Source organism: Amblyomma mixtum, chromosome 3 (genome assembly GCF_055824585.1).
Source record: "Amblyomma mixtum isolate Tamu chromosome 3, ASM5582458v1, whole genome shotgun sequence".
Classification (NCBI taxonomy): Eukaryota; Metazoa; Arthropoda; class Arachnida; order Ixodida; family Ixodidae; genus Amblyomma; species Amblyomma mixtum.
The window spans coordinates 250,496,742-250,522,110 of record NC_143014.1 but is presented as its reverse complement, the minus strand read 5'-3'; the positions used below and the strand labels follow the sequence as shown (position 1 = coordinate 250,522,110).

Sequence of the window (25,369 nt, the reverse complement as noted above, 5' to 3'; positions counted from 1 at the left end):
AGGAGAACCTGTTCCAACCTGCTTGTTTCGCTCTTTACCGGTACTGCCATATCCCTTCTTGTTTTTCTGTTTATACTTTTCGCGCCGCATTTACGTGACAGTGGGACGTCATACCCTTCACGACCAGTCAGCGACTTTTGTGACAGACGCACGACGCCATCAGTAGATTGTATCTCACTCTTTCTGTAGCGAAGTTTTGAGAGACACGATGTCTGATGCGTCAGAGCAGAGAGTAGCACTTAGAAGCGTGCAGAATTTTGAGAGAGAGGGTAAGGTTTACTGTACAGCTCATCGCCAGCTCATCGATGGAAATCCGCAGAATTCAAGCAACCTAGCAATAAACTTAACTTTTGTCGACAAAAAGGACATTCAGCAAGGAACTGTACTGCTGGTTGTACGACATAAAAGGGAGAACAGTCCGTGCAAGACAGTGGCAGTTACAAGAACCTTTCCGAAGGAAGAATCTGGAGGAGTCAGAGCCAACATCGAGCACCAGGTTATCTTTTATTTGTAAGGCATACAGATAGACACAGGCAACGTGAAGCAAACCCGCCGCTAGATGCACTTGACATAGAATGTGAAATGTACGGCGCCATCTCAATACGTAACTCGAACGCCACACGTGTCCTCTTTCTCCTCTCGACGGTGTTGCTTAACCAAAAGCACTGAGGGTTCATCCTTTCCCTATGGTGTATTTATCGTTTGCGTTGCCTCATGACTGCGTATCCTATCTGTGCTAGCTTACTGGCAGCGCTTACTTGCGTCCTTTAAAGGTTCACGCAATCGATCCATGTGCGCCCTCAGATAAAGCCAATCTTACAGCGTCATTTTATGGCGAAAGTACCGTTCGTTAGTCGGGCAATAACTGAGCCGACGTGAAGAGCCATGTGAAGAGAGCTTATGCCGGTGTGGAAAGGTGGTGCGATTCTACGCCGTTTGAGGTTGCCCCAGGAGAAGCTGCTCAACGTCATGTATTACGTGGGCGAATTCAAAGCGATGTTGCTCAGCCTGCACACAGAAAACGGTGTCCTACTGAGAGCTGCAGTGTAGCCATTTTTTAAAGGCACCAATTTCTGAACAACACAAAATGAAGCGCACGGGCCCCAGCGAAGGATTTTCGCTCCTTTAAATTCGGAGCCTATAATTAGAATACCTCCATGCAATGTTTGTTGAGAGTAAAAATAGCTTCTAGGACTCTTTCTGGCTGTGCGCAGTTTTTTGGGTGGCAAGAGACGCGTTTATAGCGGAGATAATTGCATTTAAAGCATTTTACGCCTCTAGATTTAAACTCGTGACGTCACGACCGCAAAGAACTCTGTGATCACCATTTGGAAGTGAACGGCGGTGTGGCCTAGCTACCTCCCTTATAAAAATGGTCTATGGACAGCCTATAGACTTCTTATTGACTCTATTGACCTGCTATAGATATTGATTTTTGTCTATTTATAGTCTATAGATTGTCTATTGACAAAATTCTACTAAAAGTGTATGGCCATAAATCCATAGATTGTCTATGGCATTTGCATTGCCTATAGACTGTTCTCTAGGATTTCTCTATAGACAGTCAATAGACTTTATAGACAGAAGTGTATAGACTCTCTATAGACTGTCTAAAACTTTGTTGTAAGGGCTAGCACGCCGAAAGGATCCGCGCACGAAAACCTGTGATGAACTCACCGCAGTTTGCTTTCGAAGAAGGCCGATGATGGCGATACCTGTTTTGGTATTATTGACGTTTTTTATTTTATAAAAACTCCACTTTCACTGAATGCTCTTTGTCACTATTAATTTGTCCTTGGTTTCCCTTTACATATATTAGACGCGAAACAAAATGACTCAACATTTCATCATGACGAACTAACATGAGCACCGTTTCGTTGCGAACGATTGTTTTTTTCTGCTTTGTAAATGCCGCTGAGGTGCATCGAAACACACCCAAAAATAGCGTCACAGTGTCCGCCATCTTGCCGTCACACCCGACGTGTGGTTGTCTACGTTGTTTTTCCCCGAGATCCGGCTCAGCGCAACAGCTCCTCCGACTTAAATTCTTCGCGCTTTGACTTGAGTGTCACGTTGAGAACGGTGAATCGCCCTTCTGGCACGCTGAAGTCCACGTCGGCCTCGTTGAACCCCTGTGCAGAAACCTGCATAAAATTCGACCAAACATGGTGTTGACGATGCAAATGGGTGATGATCTGTATCAGGCTTCCGTACTGGAATGATAGAGCTTAGGCTTATTTCGTGCAGATATAGTTTGGTAGCACGTGGCCTCAACCACGTGTCGTTTTAAGCTGTGGGCTGACGAAGGTCGGTTTCTCTCTCTGCGCTTCTAACACAGTGTAAAATGGCGCGCCAACAACGGCCTCAGCCTATAGTGCACATCCATGACCCAGTGCAACGTGAATAGCGCGTCCGATCACCAGCCAAGGAAAGGCAAACGCACTGTTGTGTAGTCATCTCGCTCCTTACGACTCGCCTGTGATTGCTTTGTCTTTTGCTGTTTTAATTATACAGATAATTAATGAGGACTGAGTGCGTGTTCGGTACATGACGAAAGCTAACAGACACCGACACCAAGGAGCATGGGGGATGTTCTTTAAAAATAATTTCAATCAATCAATCAATCAATCAATCAATCAATCAATCAATCAATCAATCAATCAATCAATCAATCAATCAATCAATCAATCAATCAATCAATCAATCAATCAATCAATCAATCAATTACCTTCAACGTGTACGTGCCCGGCATGAGGATCCTCCAGTACTCTCCCCTGGACGAAGTCTTAAAACTGGCTCTGCGGTTGTAGACCTTCAGGGACGCTTTAGCCACGGGATTGCTGTTTTCGTCTTTCACGATACCACGCACGCCTGCGGAGAGAGGGTTGAGTTTTGTAGAACAGCAGGCAGATTAGGTGGGGGAGAGGGGATGTGGGTACTTTGTCATTGTACAGGCTTTTGCTTGCTCATTATGACAGTTCTTATCAACAGTCGAGGTAAGCTCACATGGAGGCAAATGCTGTTGTCGTCTCCTTTCATTATAATGACACTGCGGAATCTGTGCACACTATACCCATCCGAATTCCTTAACCTCACCACCTTGCTTGACTTTTTTCTTCACACGTTGCACTCGCCAAGGGAGTAATGACATTATGTATACACTGACGACCGCAATGCCTAATATTGATATAACTGGCTAAACTCTCCAGCAATACTGCTCGACAGACATTTTAACGTGGCTGAAATATATCTACGGACCATTCTAGACCTGGCCACTTTGATCTCCAAGCAAGGCAGAATAGGGCTGTCACTAAGAACGGAATACACAAACAAAATCAGATACACTCCGCTTTAAACTACGAAATATGGCTTATGGGTGTTAGACTCTTTCAAACCAGGAGTTTATCTGTTCTAGTCACGGCAACTTTTGCCGAAGTCTGGTCCTTCCGCTTAGGATATGATAAAGTAGCACTTCTCTAACTCATGTCGTTCATTTTAAATCTCTTGTCTACAGCTATCTTTTTTTTTCTTTATGTCACTGGCTGTGCTGTCTTAGATCTCATCTCAAGGTTATTCGTTTTCACTACAAGTTGTGGCCACGTGCCTGAGAACTGGCAGTAGGCACCGATTATAACACTTTGTTTTATGGAACATCGATGACTCTTGTTCATGACTTAAATGTATCTGCAAAATGAAGTTGAAATGATTATTCATAACTGATGATTCTGTCAGTCGTCACTCAGATATACCCGTGGCTTTCAGCGTACGTGGCAAACGACCCGGCCATTGGGTGGCGACGACCGGACGTCACCAGTGGCTGCACATCTTAGTCAATGGCAGCCAAGGCTGAGGTCTTGACGCCAGCCAATCAACGACCGACCGGGTCGTTTTCCACATACGCTTGAAAGCCGCGGGTATATCTGAGTGACCGCTAAGAGAAGACCGAAAGTACGCGAAATAAACGGACAGCTTATAAAAAAAATTCAGGGGGCACTTTGGCTCTCGAAAGTGCTGCAGGCGAAAGCGTTTCCTGGCGCATTGTTTGGCATTGACTGCGAGACTGTTTGTGCTGTACTAGTGCTTTATTTGGATGCACACTTTGACTACACATTACAACTACACACTTTGACTGCCGACTTTGACTGCTTCTTTAGCACGACTCTCTTTCTGCTTCGAAGAGTTCGGTGGTATCCATGGCTCTGTTCGCAGTAATGAGGTTTGTAACGAGGTCACCCACGGACGCCATACGTCCCCTTTCGGAGCGGACGACAACTGTTTTATTAGTTCTCGTGTGCTCCAAAAGGGGGCGTCAGGCATCCGTGGGTGACCTCTATGTCTGGGAAGGGTGCAACAGAACAACAACGGAGAAGAAGGGAGGAGGAGTAGGTATGCTGATACATCAAGGAACAAATTGGCAAAGAATAAAATCAACTTGCAAAGAACATGTCTGGGTATCAGGTACAATTGCTGGCAAAAGGACATGGCTAGGGGTAGTTTATTTAGGGACCGGGGACAAATGCAGGCAAGAAAACAAGGATCTAGTTAAGTGCCTCAATGACGATATAAAGCAGATTGGAGACGGTGTCGATATTATTTTGCTTGGAGACATGAACGGCCACATCGAGGATCTGGATGGATACACAGATTGTAACGGGAAGTTAATGCTAGACTTGTGTGAGCGGCACAACTTAGTTATTGTCAATAGAGAAACTAAATGTGAGGGACAAATCACGTGGGAATCCCGTAACAGGCAAACAACCATTGACTACTGTCTAATGTCGCAGGGCATCTATAGCAAGCTCGCAATAATGGAAATAGACGAAGAGGGGAAGGACAGCCTAGGAAGTGATCATAAACGTATTAGTCTACAGTTGGGAGCCCTAGTCAAAAGAGAAATGCAACGAAGTCCAAAAGACAACGCAAAATTAAATGATGAACAAATAGCGCTAATATCAGCCGATATAGAAGAAATAATTGAGAAACGCCACATGGAAAATTGGGATTATAATCAGTTGGAACTGCTCATCGCTACAAAAATGAAACAAGTGAAAGGAGTTAACCGCTGGAGAGGAAAGAGGAAGCCACGAAGCTGGTGGAATATGGAAATTAAGGAGGCCATCGAACAACGACGGGTGGCTTCAAGGGAACACAGAGAAGCAAAGAGGGCGCAGTTATCTGTAGAGGAAATAGGAAAAAAATGGGAATCTTATCGACAAAAGAAACAGCAAGTTCAGGTCCTAGTCCAGGCTAAAATAAAGCAGTCCTCTGATAAATGGCTGGCTGAAGTTCGCGAGGCAAATAAAGGGGGGCCAAGAAAATTCTGGAACCATATAAGCTGGTTGGGAAAAACAAATCAAAGAAAGCAGGAACAGATTATAGATGCTGAGGGAAAATGTTTGGAGGGAGACGACGCTGTGGACTACATTACGTCATTTATAGCTGCGTCTTTTAGCGACGCCAATGGGGTAATCTCCCCAAGTGAGGCGGCAACACAGGACAGCACAAAAGAGAACAGCTTAGAACTGACTAGTCTTAACTGGGAAAAGGCGGAAGCGAATATTCCTAAAACCACATCCGCAGGGATAGACGAAATTCCAATTAAGCTGATTAATGAACTTGGCCCAAGAAGCAAGGCCGCGCTGATAAAAGCATTGGAGGCAGTCATAACAAATCAGCAAATTCCGCACAGCTGGAGACAGAGTAAAATGAACTTGATTTATAAAGGGAAAGGAGATAAGATGAACATAAAATCCTTCCGTCCGATTACGATAACATCTGTTATGTACAGGCTGGCAATGCAGGCGGTGAAATTAAAAATGCAGTCATGGGTAGAAGGGAATAGGATACTCGGAGAACTTCAGAATGGGTTCAGAAGGGGTAGGCGGTTAGATGATAGCCTGTTCGTGCTTACCCAATGCATAGAAATAGCTAAGGCGGAAAATAGACCTCTGTTTATAGCCTTTCTAGACATAAGCGGTGCATACGATAACGTGAACAGGGAACTCCTGTGGAGCATATTGAAAGATTTAGGTATTCGTGATGAGGTAATTGATTTTCTACAGGAAATCTACCGAGATAATGAAGTTGAAATTACATGGGAAGGGAAAAAAAGTACCACAACTGTAGGGGTGCACAAAGGATTAAGGCAAGGTTGCCCTCTATCACCGCTGCTGTTCATGCTTTACGTGATAAATATGGAAAGAAGGCTAGAAGAAAGTAATCTGGGTTATAATCTATCGTACAGATTAGGCGGAAATGTAGTTGAGCAGCGACTCCCGGGTTTAATGTATGCGGACGATATTGTACTGTTAGCAGATAGCCAGGAAGATTTACAAACTTTGGTTAATTGCTGTGGAGATGAAGGAGACGCTCTAGGATTCAGTTTTAGCGCAACTAAATCAGGTGTGATGATTTTTAACGACACAACTGATCAGGTGCTTACAATACAAGGCCACGAAATACCCAAAGTGGCCGAATACAAATACCTCGGGATATGGCTAAACGAAGGGCAGATATACACGGAAAAGCATGAACAGGCTCTTAGGGCAAAAGGACGAAGAGACGCCGGGATAATGAAACATAGGGCATTATGGGGGTACAACAAATATGAAGTACTAAGAGGTATTTGGAAAGGAATAATGGTGCCGGGACTTACTTTCGGCAATGCGGTTCTGTGCTTAAGGGCAGAAGTTCAGTCGAGATTAGACGTAAATCAGAGAGCTGTTGGAAGATTAGCACTAGGTGCCCACGGCAAAACCACAAACGAGGCAGTACAAGGGGATATGGGCTGGGCATCGTTCGAGGCACGGGAAGCTAAGAGTAAAATACTATATGAAGAACGCCTGAGGAAATTGGACGATAACAGATGGGCAGCTAAGGTATTTAAATATTTATACAGAAAGAACGTTGACTCACAGTGGCGGAAAAGAACTAGAAAACTAACGAGTAAGTATGCCGGTCATGAGGACGGAGAAAGAAAGAGCATTAAACGACAGGTTAAAAACGCGGAAGTTAAAAATTGGATGAATTCAATGGAAAAGAAACATAGTGTAGAACTATATCGATTCTGGAAAAGGCAGATCAGGAAAGAATTTTTCTATGATAACTCAAGAGGCAGTGCCCTACTTTTTGAAGCTAGATCAGGTTGTCTTAGAACGCGCAGCTACAAAAAGAAATTTAACGAAGAAGATGACACATGTGCAGTGTGTGGTAGATCTGTGGAAACAATTGAACACCTCATAATCAAATGTGATGGTATCCATCCGGATGTCGATGCAGGCACAGTCACTCTTTCTGAGGCCCTAGGGTTTAAAGATAACAATGGTCATGTAAATAAATCTGCAGTGGAAGTCAGCAAAAAGCGATTGGAGGATTGGTGGCTGAAAAGCAGAGATGTGGCATAAGGTTAGAATAGAAGGAAACCGTAGGAAAAGTTGATGGAGAATCTTAATGAGAATTGCCAACACAGTAAACAAAAAAAATAATAAATAAAGAAAAGCTGAGCATGGTGGCAATTGCCACCACCCCGTTTCAAAGGGGGCGCTCCTATCCATCCATCCATCCATCCATCCATGACCTCATTACTTCCAATCCGCGCACTCTCACGTCATAACAATTTCGACCCACCGAAAGGCGTGGCACCTCTGCTAACAACTTTCTGTCGACAACGATTCGGCATTGACTGCGTTTGCGAAAAGCCACTTAGCTTTGATCGAAACATTTGTGCCGGCAGCTTCCCACAGAAGTCACGCGGGGAAAAAAAAACAAACAAACAAAAACTAAGAGTGCAAAGCCTCCAGCTGCAAGAAAATTGTACGTCGATCATGTGGAAAATTTGTTCACTGCAAGTTCGGTTGACTTTTCTGGAGCTCACCTACGAGTGAAAGGCGGGTTAAACTTATTCAGCCGAAGTCGATGCATTTATGAAAACCAGCGAAAAATAAAGGGACTGAGAAGAAAACACTTCGCGTAAGTAAACGCTGCGAAAACACTCGGAACAGACAGGCACTGTTCACTGTTTTCTTTATATGTCTCATTTTTCGTGCTGCTCTTGCAGAGATTCGTTATGAACCATTAGATAGTCGAAACCTATATTTTCATAGCAGAGATTAGAGTGTTTTGGTGTCGGAAACCATCTTGGATTTTCGGAACACGCGAACTACACTAGGCGATGTTCACCTTGAGAGGAATGAAATGTGTAAGGTGCGGCAACGGTGTTTCACATTCCGACAGCTCGCGTTATCGCCCAATAGACAATAACACAAGTCCGTGCCCACTGCGTCAGCGGGGGGTGTCCACACTCTGCGGACGGGAACGAGAGAAGCACTTGCCTTTGTGGACTTCGCCCAAGTAAGCGAGGAGTGCCTGCTTATTTTCCTCCCACAAGCGGGCGAGCTCTTGGCGAGGCGGGAACTTGCAGCAGGAGATCTCCAGTGTCACGTCCATGCATCCTTCCCACACGTAGTTGTAGTCTGACATGCTGCCTGCATGTGTGCAAGGATGTCCCGAGACAAAGACGCAGTCAACCCGGTGAAGGCGGAGCACGTTTCACCGTCAGAGTCGTTTCCCTCAAATCCTTGGAATCGCCAGATCAGTGCGAAACGCAACAGGCGACGTTCTGGAGATATAAGAAACTACTGAGTGGGACGTACCTGAGTAGTCGTACCAGGCTGCCCCATTAGTAGTGCCGTTGGGAAAGGACGGCATCCCTTCTGAAGGACAGGCATTCCCCAGGTGCATGTTGGCGTGATTGGACGCGTACACGCTGGCGAGGTGTCTGAAGACGTCGTCGTCCGGCGTCACCGAAGGCTTGCGTTCTAAGTGTGTGAACTCTGAGAGGAAGTCGAAAAAAAATAGTGTCGTGCGCGCTTGCTAAAAGATAACTCTCCTTGCACGGATAAAGCAAGGCAGAATTCATATAATCGTGCATTGGCGGGCAGTCGTGAAGACACTGGACAATCTCTTCCGCCCTTCCAACCCCCCCCCCCCCCCCCCTCCCCTACAACACATTATACTTCAGGGGAAGTTATGCACTTAAAGAGACGAAGGGACAACATTGACAAAGGTCAAGAAGAAAGAAAATTTACTTTAGGCGCCTAACTCGTTCAGCTGAGCATCCGCGTCTGCACCTCTTGTTTTCTTTGTCTTCAGCATCAAGAAGTCTAACCGCTAGTTAAACCTCAAAATAATATGCTTCTCCAAGGTTCTAAATCTTTTCCGGCGCGAAAATCTGCTCGGGCCTTCCGTGTAAGCTAGAGAAAAATTAAGCATCGATTTACTTATTTAAAAAAATGCTACGTAGTTCCGCTAGCACATGATGTATGGTTCCTTGAGATAGGTTACCTATTACAGTTTTACAGGCGATGTAAACGGCAGCTAGCGCAGCGCGGTTCCTGCCTTTGCACTTTGCTGCAGCTGCCACGAAACCAGTTGGCCTTCTTTTCACTAGGCTGTAGTAGGCACGCTGCCGTCCCTTCTACTTGATTGCAGCTGGCGTGCACGGGTTTCGTCCTTCCCACGTGGCTGCATCTGCCGCAAAACGGGTTTCTCCAACTTCACGAGGACACCACGAGTCTTCACCACGACACATAACGGCTATTTAGCTAGGTACGGACGTAGTACTAGCGCACATAAAGGAAAGGGTGACTTTTCTCTCTCTACTTTGTCACCTGTTATAGCCGGATAGAACTCAAGAACGAAGCGGCTTTTCCCGCTCAAAGCATCCCCTTTCCAGCCAATGGCGGCGGCCGATTCTCTTGAGCCTTCTCTCTTGATAATGCAGGGAGTGGCAGATGAAAGGCGATAGCCCTCTCCCTCCATTGTCGGGGATAGTCCCCTCCCTGCACTGTATGCATTGTCACGCTAACAGGCTCAAGCTCGCCTCGGTGGCTCAGTGGTTACGACGCTCGGCTGCTGGCCCGAAAGACGCGGGTTCGATCCCGGCCGCGCTGGCTGAATTTCGCTGAAGGCGAAATTCTAGATGCCCGTGTGCTGTGCGATGTAAGTGCACGTTGAAGAAGCCCAGGTGGTCGAAATTTCCGGAGCCCTTCTCTACGGCATCGCTCATAGCCTGAGTCGCTTTGGGACGTTAAACCCCATAAACCAAAGCAATGTAACACCCTCAGGAGAATAGGCCGACGCCATCGGCTGGAAGGGTTTGGTTTATCGGAGAAAAGCCGGTTTGTTCTTGAGTTGTATCCGACTGTAGCGTCTTGGAACGTCCATCCCCCACCACTTTAAACAATGTCATCGACTCATCGGGGATAGGGCCGCCGCGGTGGCTCAGTGGTTATGGCACTCGGCTGCTGACCCGAAAGACGCGGGTTCAATCCCGGCCGCGGCGGTGAAATTTTGATGGAGGCGAAATTCTAGAGGCCCGTGTAATGTGCGATGTCAGTGCACGCTAAAGAAGAACACGTTGGTCGAAATTTCCGGAGCCCGGCGTCTCTCATAGCCTGAGTCGCTTTAGGACGTTAAACCCCATAAACCAATCATCGGTGAGAGGCGCTGGTCATGCAGACATCTTCCAAGAACCTGAAAGAGGCAGCCGTGTAACGATGCATCGCCGAGTGCGTACCGATGTCGGCGGCTTCGTCGTAAGGGTAGCTGGCGACCACCACGCCCCCATGGAGAGTCGCAGCCAGCACGAAGGGAATCTGCTGACTCCATCGCCTCATTGCCTCGGTCTCCGGCTGCTCCTCGTCCTTCTGCGTGAGGTAGCGGTTCGGGAAGTTGCGGTTCAGGTCCAGGCCTCGGGCGTTCTCCCTGCGTCCCGGTAAGCGCGCCGTGTTAAAGGTTAAGAGGGGAGAGAACTTTTGCTGGTAGAGACATCGGTGAAGCGGTGCTGTAAGACAATGCGAACTTCGAATCAAGCTCCAAGCTCACTGTAAAGCCGTATTTTATGTAGGAGCCCGCATACCTCAACGGTCACTGTTGCTCAGTGAGTCACACTGATTAAATGAACGTAGCAAAACCTTTATGGATGGAGCGATTTCTGAGCGCTAAGTAAGCATGGTAACCGCAGTGAGGCTCTGTCGAGTCCATATACTTTCTTGTATCTTGCGATTCATCTGGAAAACTTATCCGTTCAATTTTTACCATCACCCTGAAAACTTCGTGTCATCGCCAGAGAACGCCTAGAGTAGCTGCTCACAAAGAACTGAAACGAAGTTCACTAACGCCTAGCAAGCGTAGCTAGGTTTCCGATTTTCCGTCTAGAGACTCCGGAGCCGCAACCTTCGGTTTTCTGTTTTAGTACAACACAAGGCAAGTGACTTGGTGAGAGAATGACAGGCAGAAGCTTCGTTTCTTCAAGAAAACGTATGTCAGAAACGCAGATAAGTGCACGAGATGAATGTGAGGGTTATGTTGCAGGTCAAGATTCTGGTACAGCATGTATGACACGGGTTGGCGTCTTGATCTTACGTAACGGGAGGGCAGCTGCCATCCACCGAGCTGTTCCCAGGCAGTCGCGAATGTGCGGCTGCATTCTCGTTGAAAACCGCATACCTGCACCGGTTTGCTCATCGGGCATATAACTCACTCTCGTCTTTCCCTCTCCACGGACTCAATCGGCCGTTCGCACCGCTTGGCAGTTCCTTTACATGGTCGCTTATTGCCTGATTAAACCGTTATCCACGCGGCGCTCTTCACTTATTGACGCGGACATGCAAAACACCGGTAATGCGTAAGCCTTCGATGAAAGCCGTTTTCACCACGACGCAACACCAGCCTGTCGGGTAATTGGAGGGATAGCTCTGTCCGCGGAAGAGCATGGAGATAAGGGCCGAATAAGTTTTCCAACACATGTTAACGTAAAAAAGGCGCATGCCCATTGTGTTCGTACAATCGCGTGCTCACTGACGTAGTGGTTTCCTCCCGAGCTACGAAGTTCCGACATTTTTTTTTTGTCATTCGCCACGAACTTCGCGCTGCTTCAGTACTCACCCGTTTTTGTTATCATGGCGCTCGTGGAGGAGTGTCGACCTTGGAATACAGGGGTCAAAGGTTACCCACTCTTATCTGCCGGTTCACTGGTGGCAGAGCTTCATATGGGCGAGCTCTTACCAAAGTTTAGCTGAAATCTAGTACACGCCTCCTATGGGCTTTCCGTGATTAGGGTAAAAAATGGAGGAGACACCTTAGTTCCGCCTTAAGGGCATGTCGGGATAGCGCAATGGGTTATTTGAAAATATACGCAGAAGGTCGTTCTCTACTTTACATTCGTAGATCCCTGGGAGTCTTCATACCTCTCCCGGCGCAGTGGAGCAGCGGTTAAGCGATGCGCCATTGCCCTGCCATGGCAGGGGCTCTTAGCGGTGGGGTTTGTGCGACCCAGATTGCTCTTCCCGAGATTTCAATCATAAGTTTATCTGCCACCTGCCACGGTGGGCAGTTTGCTCACTCTCCGGTGGGTAGGTTGGGATGACGTCGCAAGGTCACGTGACCTAGGTGGCCCACCTGCCTCCTAGGTTGCTCTCTGGGCACCGCCTGCCAGAGTCGTTCTCGTGATTTTTCGCTGACAACACCGACAACGCCGACGCTGGATTTTCTAGGTAACAGGGCCACGCCCGTATAAAAATGGTCTATAGACAGTGTATAGACTTCTTAACTCTATTGCCTTCCTATAGATATTTCTTTTTGTCGATACAGTCTATGGACTGTCTATTGACAAATGTCTTCTAAAAGTGCACGGCCATAAATCTATAGATTATCTATCGACTGTCTATAGCATTTGTATTGCTTATAGACTGCTCCCTAGGATTTGTCAATGGAGTACTTAGAGGCTTTATAGACAGAAGTCTATGGACAGTCGATAGACTGTTTAAACAAATTTTTGTGAGGGCGTACCGTCCTTGGAAGCTGTTGCAGACGCCCTCCTTGGACATCGCGAATCCGTCGGGGTTCATGCTGGGCATGATGTGGATGCGCGTGTCGTCCAACAGGTGTCGCACGTACGGGTCGACTTCGTAGCGATTCAGCAGGTGCGAGATCAGGTACACCATCATCTGGCGGCCCACCGTCTGCGCAATAGACGCGTGCGCAGTGGTTGAAACATCAGAGAGGCTGTCTGGAAATTCACTTCTTCGGTGCAGGTGTACGGCCTGAATTCTGACCTCGCCGTCTCGCCGCTTAGAAGAGCAAAAAACGCTCGTACAGTTGAGACTGCGATTCGAGGGCTTGAGCCTTCTTACAAGTTTTCACGAGCAGACTGCTCTTCTCGGACGCACATGGCCCTACCGGCATTGTTTTACATTTATCGAAGCTATATAGCTTAAAAACCTGTGAAAAAAAAACGTCAATTTTAAAGTTCAAAAGCGCATACCAACTGACCCTGGCAGGTAGTTCTCATCGCAGCTTGGTAAAAAGAACCGGAGCATAGTTTTCATCCTCTTTCAGCACAGTAATAGAGATCAAGCTGAAGGCTGACACCAGTTCCTACCTGTTTGACGTCACTCTTCCTTCATGCACCCGTGATAATGAAAGTATCTTGCATCAGTTACGTGAACTGCTAGAAAAATCTCTGCAACGTTGTTAGAATGATATGCAACCTGACGACGTTGTCATAGCTTCATTTCGTTCGACGATTCTTACTCTGGGAACGATTCAGTTGAATAAGATAGTACAGCGCCGCAATGGAATGCGACGCAACAGCAGAAAGAGAATCTGCTAGAGGACTTACCTCGTCACCGTGTATGTTGGCAACGTATTTTACGTTGGGCTTCAGCAGCGGCTCCTCGTCCGGGTCCTTGGTGACCAGGAGAACCCACAGGTCACGTCCTGCGACACGGAGAGGGTAGAGTTGCCATGGCGAGCTAACTGCTGAAGTCATACTGAAAGTTAAGCACTCTGCTCGTTCACGGTAATTTTCCATTCGATCCCGGCGTACTCATGCAAAATCGGAGTAAGAACAACGAATATCTTTTGATTCTATGCTCACATTGGGTGCGGCCGCATGCTTAGTCGTATTAGACACCGAATTTCGAGCAAATTTTTATTTTCTCCTTGTTTGCATCCGTCCCATTGCTAAATGTGAGTGCGAACGAGCGAACTCGCGGAAATCGCTCCCTTTGCAGCTATAGTCCCTCTAAAGGCCTATTTCTGACGTTGGGGCGTGTATTTGGCCATCTTTGATTTTCAAACCTTGCGAGTACAAAGAGCTATCTTGGCTGCTAACTCCTATTTATGGGTGTGTTAAGGACGGTGATCGAGAGTATATGACCATTTTTTGTTTTTCAGTGGAATTTTTATATGTGGTGGGCCAATGTGTCGACAGAAAGGAATGATCCTTAGTTTTGCAAAAACCTGTAGTTTTTTGCCAAAATGTCATACACCAAAATTGGCTGAAAACGTCGCTTTCGCTATTTCGCGAAATCGAAAGTTTGTTTACCCTCAGAACCAAAACTAGGATATTATCACGTAGTGGTGACTGCAGTCCGGCGAACAGGAAAACAGTGAGAATGGCTTCCAAACGAAACTCTTTACTTAGGCCGACTTGCGCCCGCAAAGAACTGAATCACTCGGCGGCGGCGTAGCAACAAGCGTGCTGGGCGGTCGGCGAACAGAATGTCGGCCGCTCTGGGCCATGCTCCTTTTAAAGCTGATAGTGAACTTTCGAGCTAAAGCGTGGGAAGTTACTAAGCACAACGTAGAATCGGCTACGCCTGGATGCGATCAATCGAGATAAATCTAGGCGCGTCTTGCATCACAAACAAAGCGATAAAGCGGTGTGCCGGCCGCTTTGAAGAATGAACTAACAAACACTACAAACATCGCGGCAACATTGTGGAACCTGAATAATTTTTCCGCAATTATATGATAGCTTATCTGTGAGCTGGAGTAACAAAAAAAAAATTGAATCTAGGAACTTTTCAGCGAAAACATCGGAAACATCCCTCAAAAAGTTATACCTGCCAAGAGTAGCACTTTTCAGGTCGATAGTAGGACAAGAACGAGTAAGGACTTTACGCTGAAATTCTTCCTCAATATATACCGCTCCTTTATATTACGGTCAGGGGAAATTCGCGCTTCAAGAAGGGAAGTGCTTTTCTATTTAAGTGTGTAAATCTTCTGGTATTTAATTTTTTTGGAAAATGGCAAACTTTTACTGATTTAGAAACAAACACCATCGATGATTTTTTGAAACTTTACCTGAAAGAACTTTAGTACATGGTATTTTTACATCAGGAATAAAGTGTCGTATTACTTTGCATTAAACTATAAAACAACTTTCTATTTGAGGCCATGTTTTGTGAAGTTAGCATCGCTGGATATTGTAAATTATAAAAAGTAACGACCATGAATCCGACTACGAAATGAGTGCACGAGGTTACCACTTTACTTAGGATAATGGCGCAATATCAGTAAATACTTTGGAACCTCGTTTTTGCTTGTCGCTTTGTGAATCAATCAAATCAAGCCTATCTGATGCAAATCAGAACTCTGCCGCACTTCAAGGATATTTCATAGCAATTTGGCTTAGGATCAAATTTTTAAAACGCCTAGATCAAACTCTCGCAGTCTTTTGATGAGGCGTGGCCTCTTTAATATAACTTCGACCAGAAGAGAGTTTTCAGCCATTATATTCGACTCATTTAGCGCAGAACACACAACTTAAGCGTTTCAGCGAACATTTTAAAAATTTTCGAAAATAGGCTTTTCGGGGTAAAAATATGAATTTTGCAGAATGGTATTACCAGTCTTGGCAGGCAGCAGAAAATCGGAGAATCGCTTAAGCTGGTTAACTAATTTTCAATGACTAAATTTTTAACTATCACAGATAGGCACTCGGTTGCAATTAGAGATTTGTAGCCGATCATTAGTGATAGCCATATCGGTTTTTAGAGTTTCAAAAATGCGATTGCCCTTGGCGCTGCGGCTCGAGAAAATTTGGCTTTTTCGACTAGTTACGTGCACTGGAGGGGCGACTTTGCCTGCACGCTTTCGAAAGCGCATGCATGTTCGTGCGATGCAACCAAATTTTGTCGAGCCACAGCGGCGAGGGTCATCGCGTTCTCGAAATTCTGAAAACTGATATGGCTAGTACTAACGACCTGCTACAGATTTCTATTTGCAACTAGGCGCCCAACTGTGCTAGTTAAAATCTTTAATATTAAAAATTAGTTAACCAGCTTACTACTTCGGCGTTCGTCAACACTGGTAATACTATGCCTCAAAAGCCATATTTTTACCCCAAAAAGCCCTTTTTTCTTGAAAATTTGTGAAATTGTTCACTGAAACACCCCGTATGTTCTCTGACTTGAGCAGACGCCACCGTACAAGAGGTACAAGGTAGCTTAGAAATGCGCACGCACAAATTTTACACAGGAGGTGCGAAAGATAATGGATTTGTCACTGACACAATCTTGTCCTGCTTTTCTGATGAAATAAGCCTCCAATGTTTCGCGAACGGTTTTTTGCCCACTTCTGCCTATAGCCATTCATTTTCCTCAAAAGCGATTCAGTCACAGCCACCACTCAGGGAAACCAGCTGCAAACGGCCTCTGCAACTGATGATCAAAACTTGCTTGCATTTCATGGACACACGATCTCCGAAGCGCTCAATCCAAGCAGAGCGTTGCTATGCCTCTCTTTACTATTTTTGAATGGGCCGAGTCGTAAGGCAAGAGCTCTTTTTTTTTTTTTTGCACGAGAGCAATACGCCCAGCACACATATGCCTTTCTTTGAATTGTTTACGTAAATCTAAAAACTGAAGCTTTCTTTCCGCAGGAAGCTAATGAGTATAAGTGAGCTCTTTTCCGAGTTGATTAAAATCTTTTAATACACTCTTTCGTGCACCATCTTTGGAAAAGGAGCAGGGCTCATTCAAAACAATTAGGAACGACTATATGGACGAATTCCTAAATCTTTTGAATAAGCCGATTAAAAAAAAAATTCAGGGGGCACTTTGTCTAAAGTGCGTAGAGGCGAGAGCGTTTTCCGCACCACTTTGTCTATGTGACACTGGTAACGTCACCACGGGATGACGTCACACATAATTGATGACGAAGTAATGACAAATTACTAATTAATGACTAATTACAGACTAATCACTCATTACTAATTGACTGCTAATTAATGGCGCTTAAGCTTCGCCTTTAGGAGTGGAACGCGACAGCGTGTTGTAGCGCTGCCAGGGAGTCCACGGAACGCCACCATCCGTTCGGCGTGATGCCGGGCCCTTTGAACGCAACGCTTTTTCAGGAAAGGAAATGGCGCGGTAATTCTCAGTAATCTCGGTGGACACCTTAACCGCACCGTAGAGGAAGGGAGGAAGTGGCAGTGAAAGAAGAAAGAGGGGCCGTCATGAAGAAACTGAAAATTGTATTTGAGGAAAGGAAATTACGCAGTAACTGTCTCTCATATCTCGGTGGACACCCGTCAATACGCGGACACATCTGTCAACACGGCTGCCGACACGGACGGAGACACGGCTGCCGACACGGATTGCTAACGACAGCATGAGGCATTAAAGGCTTTCGCCTTAATAGTAAAGAGATCATACCCCTCCATGCACCACTTGCCCTGCAATGGCAGATGCTCCCAGCGGTGGGCCTTGTGTGGCCCCAGATCGCGACCAGTCGTCAATTTAACTGCCACGGTAGGGAGCTCGCTCACTATCCGGTGGGCAGATTGTGATGACGCCACTTGGTCACGTGACCTAGGAGGCACAGCTATCTCGTAGCTAGGTTCTTCTCCGTGCACCACCTGCCAGTGTCATGGTCGTGATTTTTCGCTTACAGCGACGACAACGCCGACGCCGCATTTTCTGGCAACGGGACCTTGAACGCTATTTCGTTAAAAAGCCATAAAACAGATTTTTGCTGAGAACTAAAATCTAATGAACTTCTCTTCACTGTCTATTTAAGCGAAGATGTAGTGCCTCTCATGCACACGTACCTTCCACGGATTTCCCGATGCTGTAGAGCCGAGTAAAGTTGGGGTTGTTGGCGCTGACGTTCTTCAGGAAGGCGGTCATCTCGTCGTGATCGTAGTAGGTGAGCTCCCCCGGGGCACCCTCTCCCGTGGAAGCAACTGCCTGCACGACCACTGCGCGCAGCCAGAACGCGAGCAGTAGGGGCAGAGCAGACGCGAACAGGCTGCGGGACGCCATCGCGACGGGCGTTCTAGCTTCTCCTGCACATAGAAAGAGGGAATGCTGGTGAAGCGGGGCACGCTATTGCGCATCATTCATCCAGCTTGTGCTGCAATAGTGCTACGTTAAGGGAACACTTCTATAATTGGATGCAACTCAAGAGCGAGGCGGCCAGTTCACCTCGAAGGAGGACCAACGGCGTCGACGGATTGTCATTACGTCGCGCTTAATCCTAAGCCACACACTCTCTTGCCATGCTAGCGTGATTAATTACGGATTAACCGCGAGGTCGTGACAGTCGGTGAAAGCCGTTGGCTGGAGGCCATCCGTTATGGGCACTTTGTATTTGCATTCTTCAGTTGTATCCGACTTTATAAGCGAATTTATGTATACAGGGTGTGTCAGCTAACATGAACCAAATATTAGAAACAAATGCTCGCCGCAGCTGGGCGAAACCAACGACATATTGTTTCCTATCGTTTGGCGCTCCTCAGGATATTTCAGGATACTTTTAAAATTGCACTCAACTAGTTAATTAGTGATGGATAATTATTCAGATTTTCTATCATTCAAGTTAGGGTCACGTGTGCTCCCTTAAGTTTTAGAGGAAGTTAAGGAAGAACTGTTGAAATTTTTTGCAACAACGTGTCTCCTACGTGGTCCTTTTTCCAGCATTTAAAGAAAGCCCGCTAAATATTTTAAAAAATCCGCGTGACTGCGCTCATACTCTACCATATTCGAGCGCTCACAACCGTGTTTTGAACGAACGGAGCGTGCGCGCTGACCGTGCCCAAGTGAGCGGTCCGACAGGCTGAAAAATGATAAAAATAAAAAAGTGTAGGCTACATTGAAATATGCGAATCCACTGCTTTCCTTTCCTTTCTTATTTTGCCTATGCGATGGTTCAATCACGGTTCAATAGAAGCTCCGTCTGAATTGGCTCTCGGTGGCCTGCTTATCACTTGTCGCAGATCACGGCGGGCGCTTTCCACGTTCAGGGAGGACGTGCTGACGCATTTTCAGGACTATGTTGAGAGTGGTGTCGGCCGTTCACTTCGAGACGGTGAGCACGCACGCTTCGTTCATTCAGGACGCGCTTGGAGGCGCTACAATACGGTAACACAAGAGCGCAGTCACGTGATTTTTTTTTATATTTCGCGGGCTTTCTATAAATGCCGGAAAAAAGGGCCACGTAGAAGATATGTTACTAGAAAAAACTGGATAGGTTATTTAGCAACCCTCTCTACACCTCAACGAAACGCAATTGACACTAAAAGGAATATTATTTTCTTGCATAACTAATCTAAGGCAATTAACTAATTAAGCTGAATTTAAAAATACTCTGAGGAACGCGACACGACGGGAAACAATGTTGTGATGGACTAGAAGACCATCAAGCTGGCAGTGGCGGGGGCAGGAGTGCTCGTGCTAGTTCAGCAGCCATTAAAAATCGTGTCATCGCCATCTGTCACCACGTCTAGTTCTTCGGCTTGCCGTCACGTAACAATATGTTCTCAGTTTGACCCAGCTCCGGTGCGTCATTTTTTTTTTAAATCTTTGGTTCAAGTTACGTGAAACACCCTGTATATGACTTCATAAATAAATGGTTTGGTTTATGGTTTATTGGTGTTTAACGTCCCAAAGCAGCTGAGGCTATGAGGGACGCCGTAGTGTAGGGCTCCGGAAATTTCGACCACCTGAGGTTCTTTAACGTGCACTGACATCGCACAGTACACGGGCTTCTAGAATTTCGCCTTCATCGAAATTCGGCCGCCGCGGCCGGGATCGAACCCGCGTCTTCATAAATAAATGTGCACTCTGGTTTAAGGTCTTGATGTTTAGAATTTAGGAGGCGCTGCATGCAGTTTCTAGTGTAATTTGATTTTTAAATTTGAAAGAAAAGCGAACAGAAGAAGAAAGAAAAGTCGGAAAGGAACGAGAGAAGAAAGAAATGAGTGGTGGAAATCAAAGCAAGCAAACATATGCTCACCTGTGCGAATGCAAGACGGCGAAAATGTCAACTATAAGGTTTTGATGTTGGTTGCAAGATGGTTGACTATGGGGGCTCAAGGTAAGTTCTGGCTCTCGTGTTGTAGGTCAGTTCGTTTTCTCCCGCCGTTGATGCTGCTCTGAAGCGTGAGTGAAGCTCGGTGTTTTTATGCTAGAGCGAATTGCTGTAGACGTGCCTAACGGATTTCGGAGGCGTTGCTTCGATTGAGAACTACTTCACGGATATCCTTATCAGTGCGCACGTCTATAGATAAGGCTGCCAAGGACAATGAACAGTGGCTGCGCCACAGCTTACGCATCAGCAGAACTTGCCCTCATTAGACGACGACCGCTGTATCAGCATGCACGTATTGGTGCGTTTGATTGCACGTCGCTTTATGCTTCCTTTGTTAACTTTCGAGAATCCCATCGTACGGTTCTTTCAAGGCAAGAACAAGTGAACCTTGGGCATCTATGTCTGTCTCGAAAAATGATTCGTCTCGAAAGAAGGTGGGGAAGGTGTGACGTAAGAGCTGATCTTTAGTTGCTGATGAATTTTCTACTGGTCTGAACTAATTTGAGGTCCAAATCAAAGTTCATTCTTAGAAATGCTGCTGTCGTTTTCGAAGAACGACCAGCGTTAATGTGAGCGCTGTTTACCAATACACCCGCGCTCCGTTCTTGAAAAAAAAAAAAATCTTCCAGTAGTTACGGTTTGGACTGAAGTTGGCATCACTGAACCCCCTGCAGTTAATGATTTTTCTTCTTTTGTTCAACGCTTAGCTTCAGGTATTTCTTGGCAGTTAAACTGTCACTAATGTTATTCCTGAATATATATATATATATATAGGTTGCGAAAGCGTGAAGTACTAGACTGCTTATAAGAATATATAGCGAAGTATACGCTTCGTTAAAGGAAACATATTTATTCAACTCGACGTTTCGATCGGAACGGTCTTCCGATCGAAACGAAACGTCGAGTTGAATAAATATGTTGCCTTTAACGAAGCGTATACTTCGCTATTTATATATATATATATATATATATATATATATATATATATATATATATATATATATATATATATATATATATATATATATATATATATATATATATATATATATATATATATATACACACCCTGTACACGGCGTCGTGTACAGGGTGCCCTTGACATGTGGCAAATATTATATAGGACAGACGGGAAGATGCATAAATGAGAGGTTATGAGAGCATAGTTACAACGTGGAAAACAGAAGAGGTGGGCACTTGAGTATCCATTGTCTGAAGTGCAAATGGAGAAGCAAGAAAAGCAAGGAAGGCTGCCGTCCCGATTTTCACAGGTGTAAGGTACTTTTTAAAAGTAGATGTCAAATAACGAGATAGATTGTGGAGGCTCTTGAGATAGCACGAGCGGGCGATGATTGCGTAAGCGCTCCGTCAATTTTGTTGTCGGATAAAGAGATGTCCTATCTTACATCGGGAATGCCGGTTGTCTGAAAGAGCGTGCCAGCTATCACTCGTTGGTAATGTTCTTGTAAGCATGCGCAGGTGATTACTATGAGTATAAAGTTATTTTTCGCATGAAATAAAATCAGTTGAAAGTAAGCGCTTTGTATGTCTTTCTTTTTCTGTCGTCCTTGTCCTTTTGAGCGCTTTCACTGTCAAGATGGAAAACCAACTCGCCCACTCAATTCCATTATTTAATCTTTCATGACACTTACGCTACCTTTCCTTCTGAATCGTCCCAAGACGAATCTGGCTGCTCGGTGTTAAAATTTTTTCAATGTGCACAATGAGCATCTTGTTCGAAGGGTCCCATACCGTGCAGCCAAATTCTATAATAAATATAACGCAGCTCAGTTGGGCAGTATTTCTTAATTTGGCATGAGGACATCTCAAATTTCTTTGAATAAAATTCAGTGCCCTACTAGCCCTGCTCACAAAGTCATCAGTGTGCGCGTTCCAGGAACAATAAGATGACAGCGTTAATACTTATAAGCAGCTTCCTAACGTATGATATCGTTCATACATAAAGAAGCAGGAGGTTTTTTTTTTTGGTAAGACATACATGGACGCAATTTTTAATATTAAAATTCAAATTCCGAGTGCATCTACAGGACGGAATTCCTGTTAAATCTGTTCGTAAACAGAAAAAATCATGGTCACTGACAGTTTTTTGATACGAAACGCAGGCGTGAGCAAATGACTACAGAGAAGATAGGAAATGACCTTAGAGATGTAATTTTCATGCACCAAAAACAAGAATGACCCTATTTGAATCACTCAAACTTTCTTCTTCTGCTGGTGTGGATGGAATTAATGCCAAAATATTAGTTAATACCAAGCACATCTCAAGTATCATTTTATCTCATATCTTCCAACAGTCGCTTTCTTCAAGCACTGTTCCACAGGATTGGAAGGTAGGCAAGGTCATTCCAGTCCCGAAAAAAGGCCCTTCACAGTCACCCAGTAATTATCGTCCTATATCTCTCTCTTGCGTTTGTTCTAAAGTAATGGAACATGTAATTCACTCGCATGTCGTAAACTTTCCATTATCTAATAATTTATTTCATCCAAACCAACATGGGTTTCGTAAGGGTCGCTCTTGTGACACTCAGCTAGCGTTATTCATTGATGATCTTAGTTCTAGCCTCGATAATAACATTCCCGTTGCTGCCATATTTTTAGACTTTGAAAAGGCTTTTGACAAGGTTCCTCACAAACGGCTATTTTTTAAAACTTTCATGTCTTAACCTTGATATGCGCATATATGAATGGATATGTGATTTCTTGACTAACCGCCAGCAGTTTGTGTATGTTAACAATACCGCCTCTTCCAGGTCTCCCGTAGTTTCAGGTGTGCCTCAGGGTACTGTCCTTGGTCCCCTACTCTTTCTAATATATATAAATGATATCGCTTCAAACATCTCATCTTCCATTCGCCTATTTGCCGACGATTGCATTATTTACCGTCCTATTAACAATCAAGCCGATGCTCATGCCCTCCAAACTGACCTTTCACACATAGAAACTTGGTGCAAAACATGGTTAATGTCCCTAAATGTGAAAAAAAAACTTCGTTAATTTCTTTTCATCAGCGACGCACTTACCCAACTCCTTGCTACGTACTTTGCGGTTCCGTTATTTTTACGACATCTACATGTAAGTACCTGGGAATTAACATATCGCATGATCTTTCTTGGTCCACCCATATCACTGCCATTACTAATGAAGCTAATCGTGTCCTGTCTTACTTACGACGTAATTTGCCAGTAGCTTCTTCGTCTATTGAAACTCTCGCCTACATAACGTTGGTTCGTCCGAAGCAGGAATATGCATGCGCAGTTTGGGACCCTCACATTTCTTATCTAACTAAAGCACTGGAATCAGTGCAAAACCGTGCAGCTAGATTCATCCATTCAGACTACTATTATCATTCTAGTGTGACTGCCATGTAGTCAAGAGCTAACCTGCCTGACCTCGAGCTGCAACGCAAAATCTGCCGACTCATCCTTTTCCACAAGTTTTATCACTCATCCCTCGCAGATCTAAAACCAGCTCATCACGTGTCCCCTCGCACCAGTCACAGCAAAGCCGTTTATCCCCCCCGCGCACGCACCACTGCGCACCTTCATTCCTTCTTTTCCCAGACTGCAGTAGACTGGAATGGCCTGCCTGCCGATGCCGCACTCCACACCAGCCCCGTCCATTTTAAAAAAGCCATTGAAAATGTTCTGTTTTAAACCCCATGTCATTCATTTCAGATTCACTTTGTGTATTGTTTCCCCTCATGTAATACCCCTATTCAGGGGCATTTGAGGTGTACAAAAAAAATGAGCCTTGCGGAACACGTGGGGTTACATTTACATAGCCTGGACTTTTTCGATGTTATATAGCACACTTTTAGCCGGCCGCGGCGGCCGAATTTCGATGAAGGCGAAATTCTAGAGGCCCGTGTACTGTGCGATGTCAGTGCACGTTTAAGAACCCCAAGTGGTCGAAATCTCCGGAGCCCTTCACTACGGCGTCCCTCATAGCCTGAGTTGCTTCGGGACGTTAAATCCCAATAAACCAAACTAAACCAAACACTTTTAGCGCCGGAATAAGTAATCGCCTATCCACTTCAGTACAGACGAGCGAATATTTATTACTTGAAGCTTGTTAACGAGAAGTGCGCGTGATACTGTTTAGGTGCCTCATGTTCGCTGTATATAAGATATGTCCAAAGATTTTTTATGTTATTGATGTTAATGATATGGTCTATAATTACTGGCAATTTTCTTGGAGCCACTCTTGTGAACATGAACGACACGGACAATTATAAAGTCATCCGTTAAAATGCTTGTTGCTAATGATTTGCTGTAGATCAAATAGAGATAAAGAGATGTTGATTCTGAGCATCTTTATGAATACGTGGAGATACCTTCAGGCCCAATAGCTTTACCGTAGTCTACGTTGTCCAACAGCCTCTGAATGCCGCCTACACCAATTCCAACTGATCGCACTAGAAGAACATTGCTGGCAGACGGCACAGCATTTAAGACGTACTACGGTAAAGGAGAGAGTGAAATTAGTTATTTAGACGCATTGGATTACTTTCATCATCAGAAAGGACCTGACCATTATAAACTAATTCATTGATTCCTAGCGATTCAGATCTACACCCTTTATTATACCTTCAAAATAATTTAGGATTTTCTTCCATCTTGTCATTTAGCCTTGAACAGTATTCGTTGGTTGCACTTTCTATGCTAACTAATAGCCTGGAAAATTTTCCTGAATTGAAGAACTGGTTTGGCTTGGTTCATGGGGTTTAACATCTGAAAGCGACTCAGGCTATGAGAGACACCGTAGTGAAGGGCTCCGGAAATTTCGACCATCTGGGATTTTTTAACGTGCTCTGACATCGCAGAGTACATGGGCCTCTAAAATTTCGCCTCCATAGAAATTCGACCGCCGCGGCCGGCATCGAACCCGCGTCTTTCGGGTCAGCAGCCGAGCATCATAATCACTGAGCCATCGTGGCGGCTAAATTGAACTTACTTTACTTTATTTTTTTATTGCGTTCAACCGACGCTTTCTCTTCCGTATAAGAGTCACGATTTGTGCTGTTAGTCACGATTTTCTTCCTTTCTTAAGCCTTGATGATTTGATGATATCTGTGAGCTCGAGTAATACCTTTTTCAACATGAACCACAACTCAAGCAAATCACAGTCTTCAGGCAAACACTCAAATACAGTCGTGGTGAAGGCGTTTCTCGGAGATTCTAGAATAATC

The 25,369-nt window shown here is 45.2% G+C and overlaps 1 protein-coding gene across 1 annotated transcript; it reads right to left on the bottom strand.

Moving 5' to 3' along the window:
• Nucleotides 1–1,964: 1,964 nt before the first annotated feature.
• LOC149354317 (carboxypeptidase M-like) lies at nucleotides 1,965–18,113 on the bottom strand. The gene is made up of 8 exons (XM_089577490.1): nucleotides 17,900–18,113; nucleotides 13,682–13,779; nucleotides 12,850–13,022; nucleotides 10,577–10,764; nucleotides 8,652–8,831; nucleotides 8,331–8,483; nucleotides 2,729–2,871; nucleotides 1,965–2,144 (listed from the first exon to the last, which is right to left on the bottom strand). Exons 1-8 carry the CDS (start codon nucleotides 18,111–18,113, stop codon nucleotides 2,019–2,021), a joined length of 1,275 nt encoding a protein of 424 aa, XP_089433616.1. The 3' UTR covers nucleotides 1,965–2,018.
• Nucleotides 18,114–25,369: the final 7,256 nt, after the last annotated feature.

Excerpts from the sequence above, each read along its gene's own strand:
- LOC149354317 (XM_089577490.1), bottom strand. The coding sequence starts at position 18,113 with ATGGCGTCCCGCAGCCTGTTCGCGTCTGCTCTGCCCCTACTGCTCGCG. Across the intron at positions 13,023-13,681 it reads CCAACATACACGGTGACGAG|ACGGTGGGCCGCCAGATGAT; the intron begins GTAAGTCCTCTA and ends TCTATTGCGCAG. Across the intron at positions 8,832-10,576 it reads CGACGAAGCCGCCGACATCG|AGTTCACACACTTAGAACGC; the intron begins GTACGCACTCGG and ends ACTTCCTCTCAG.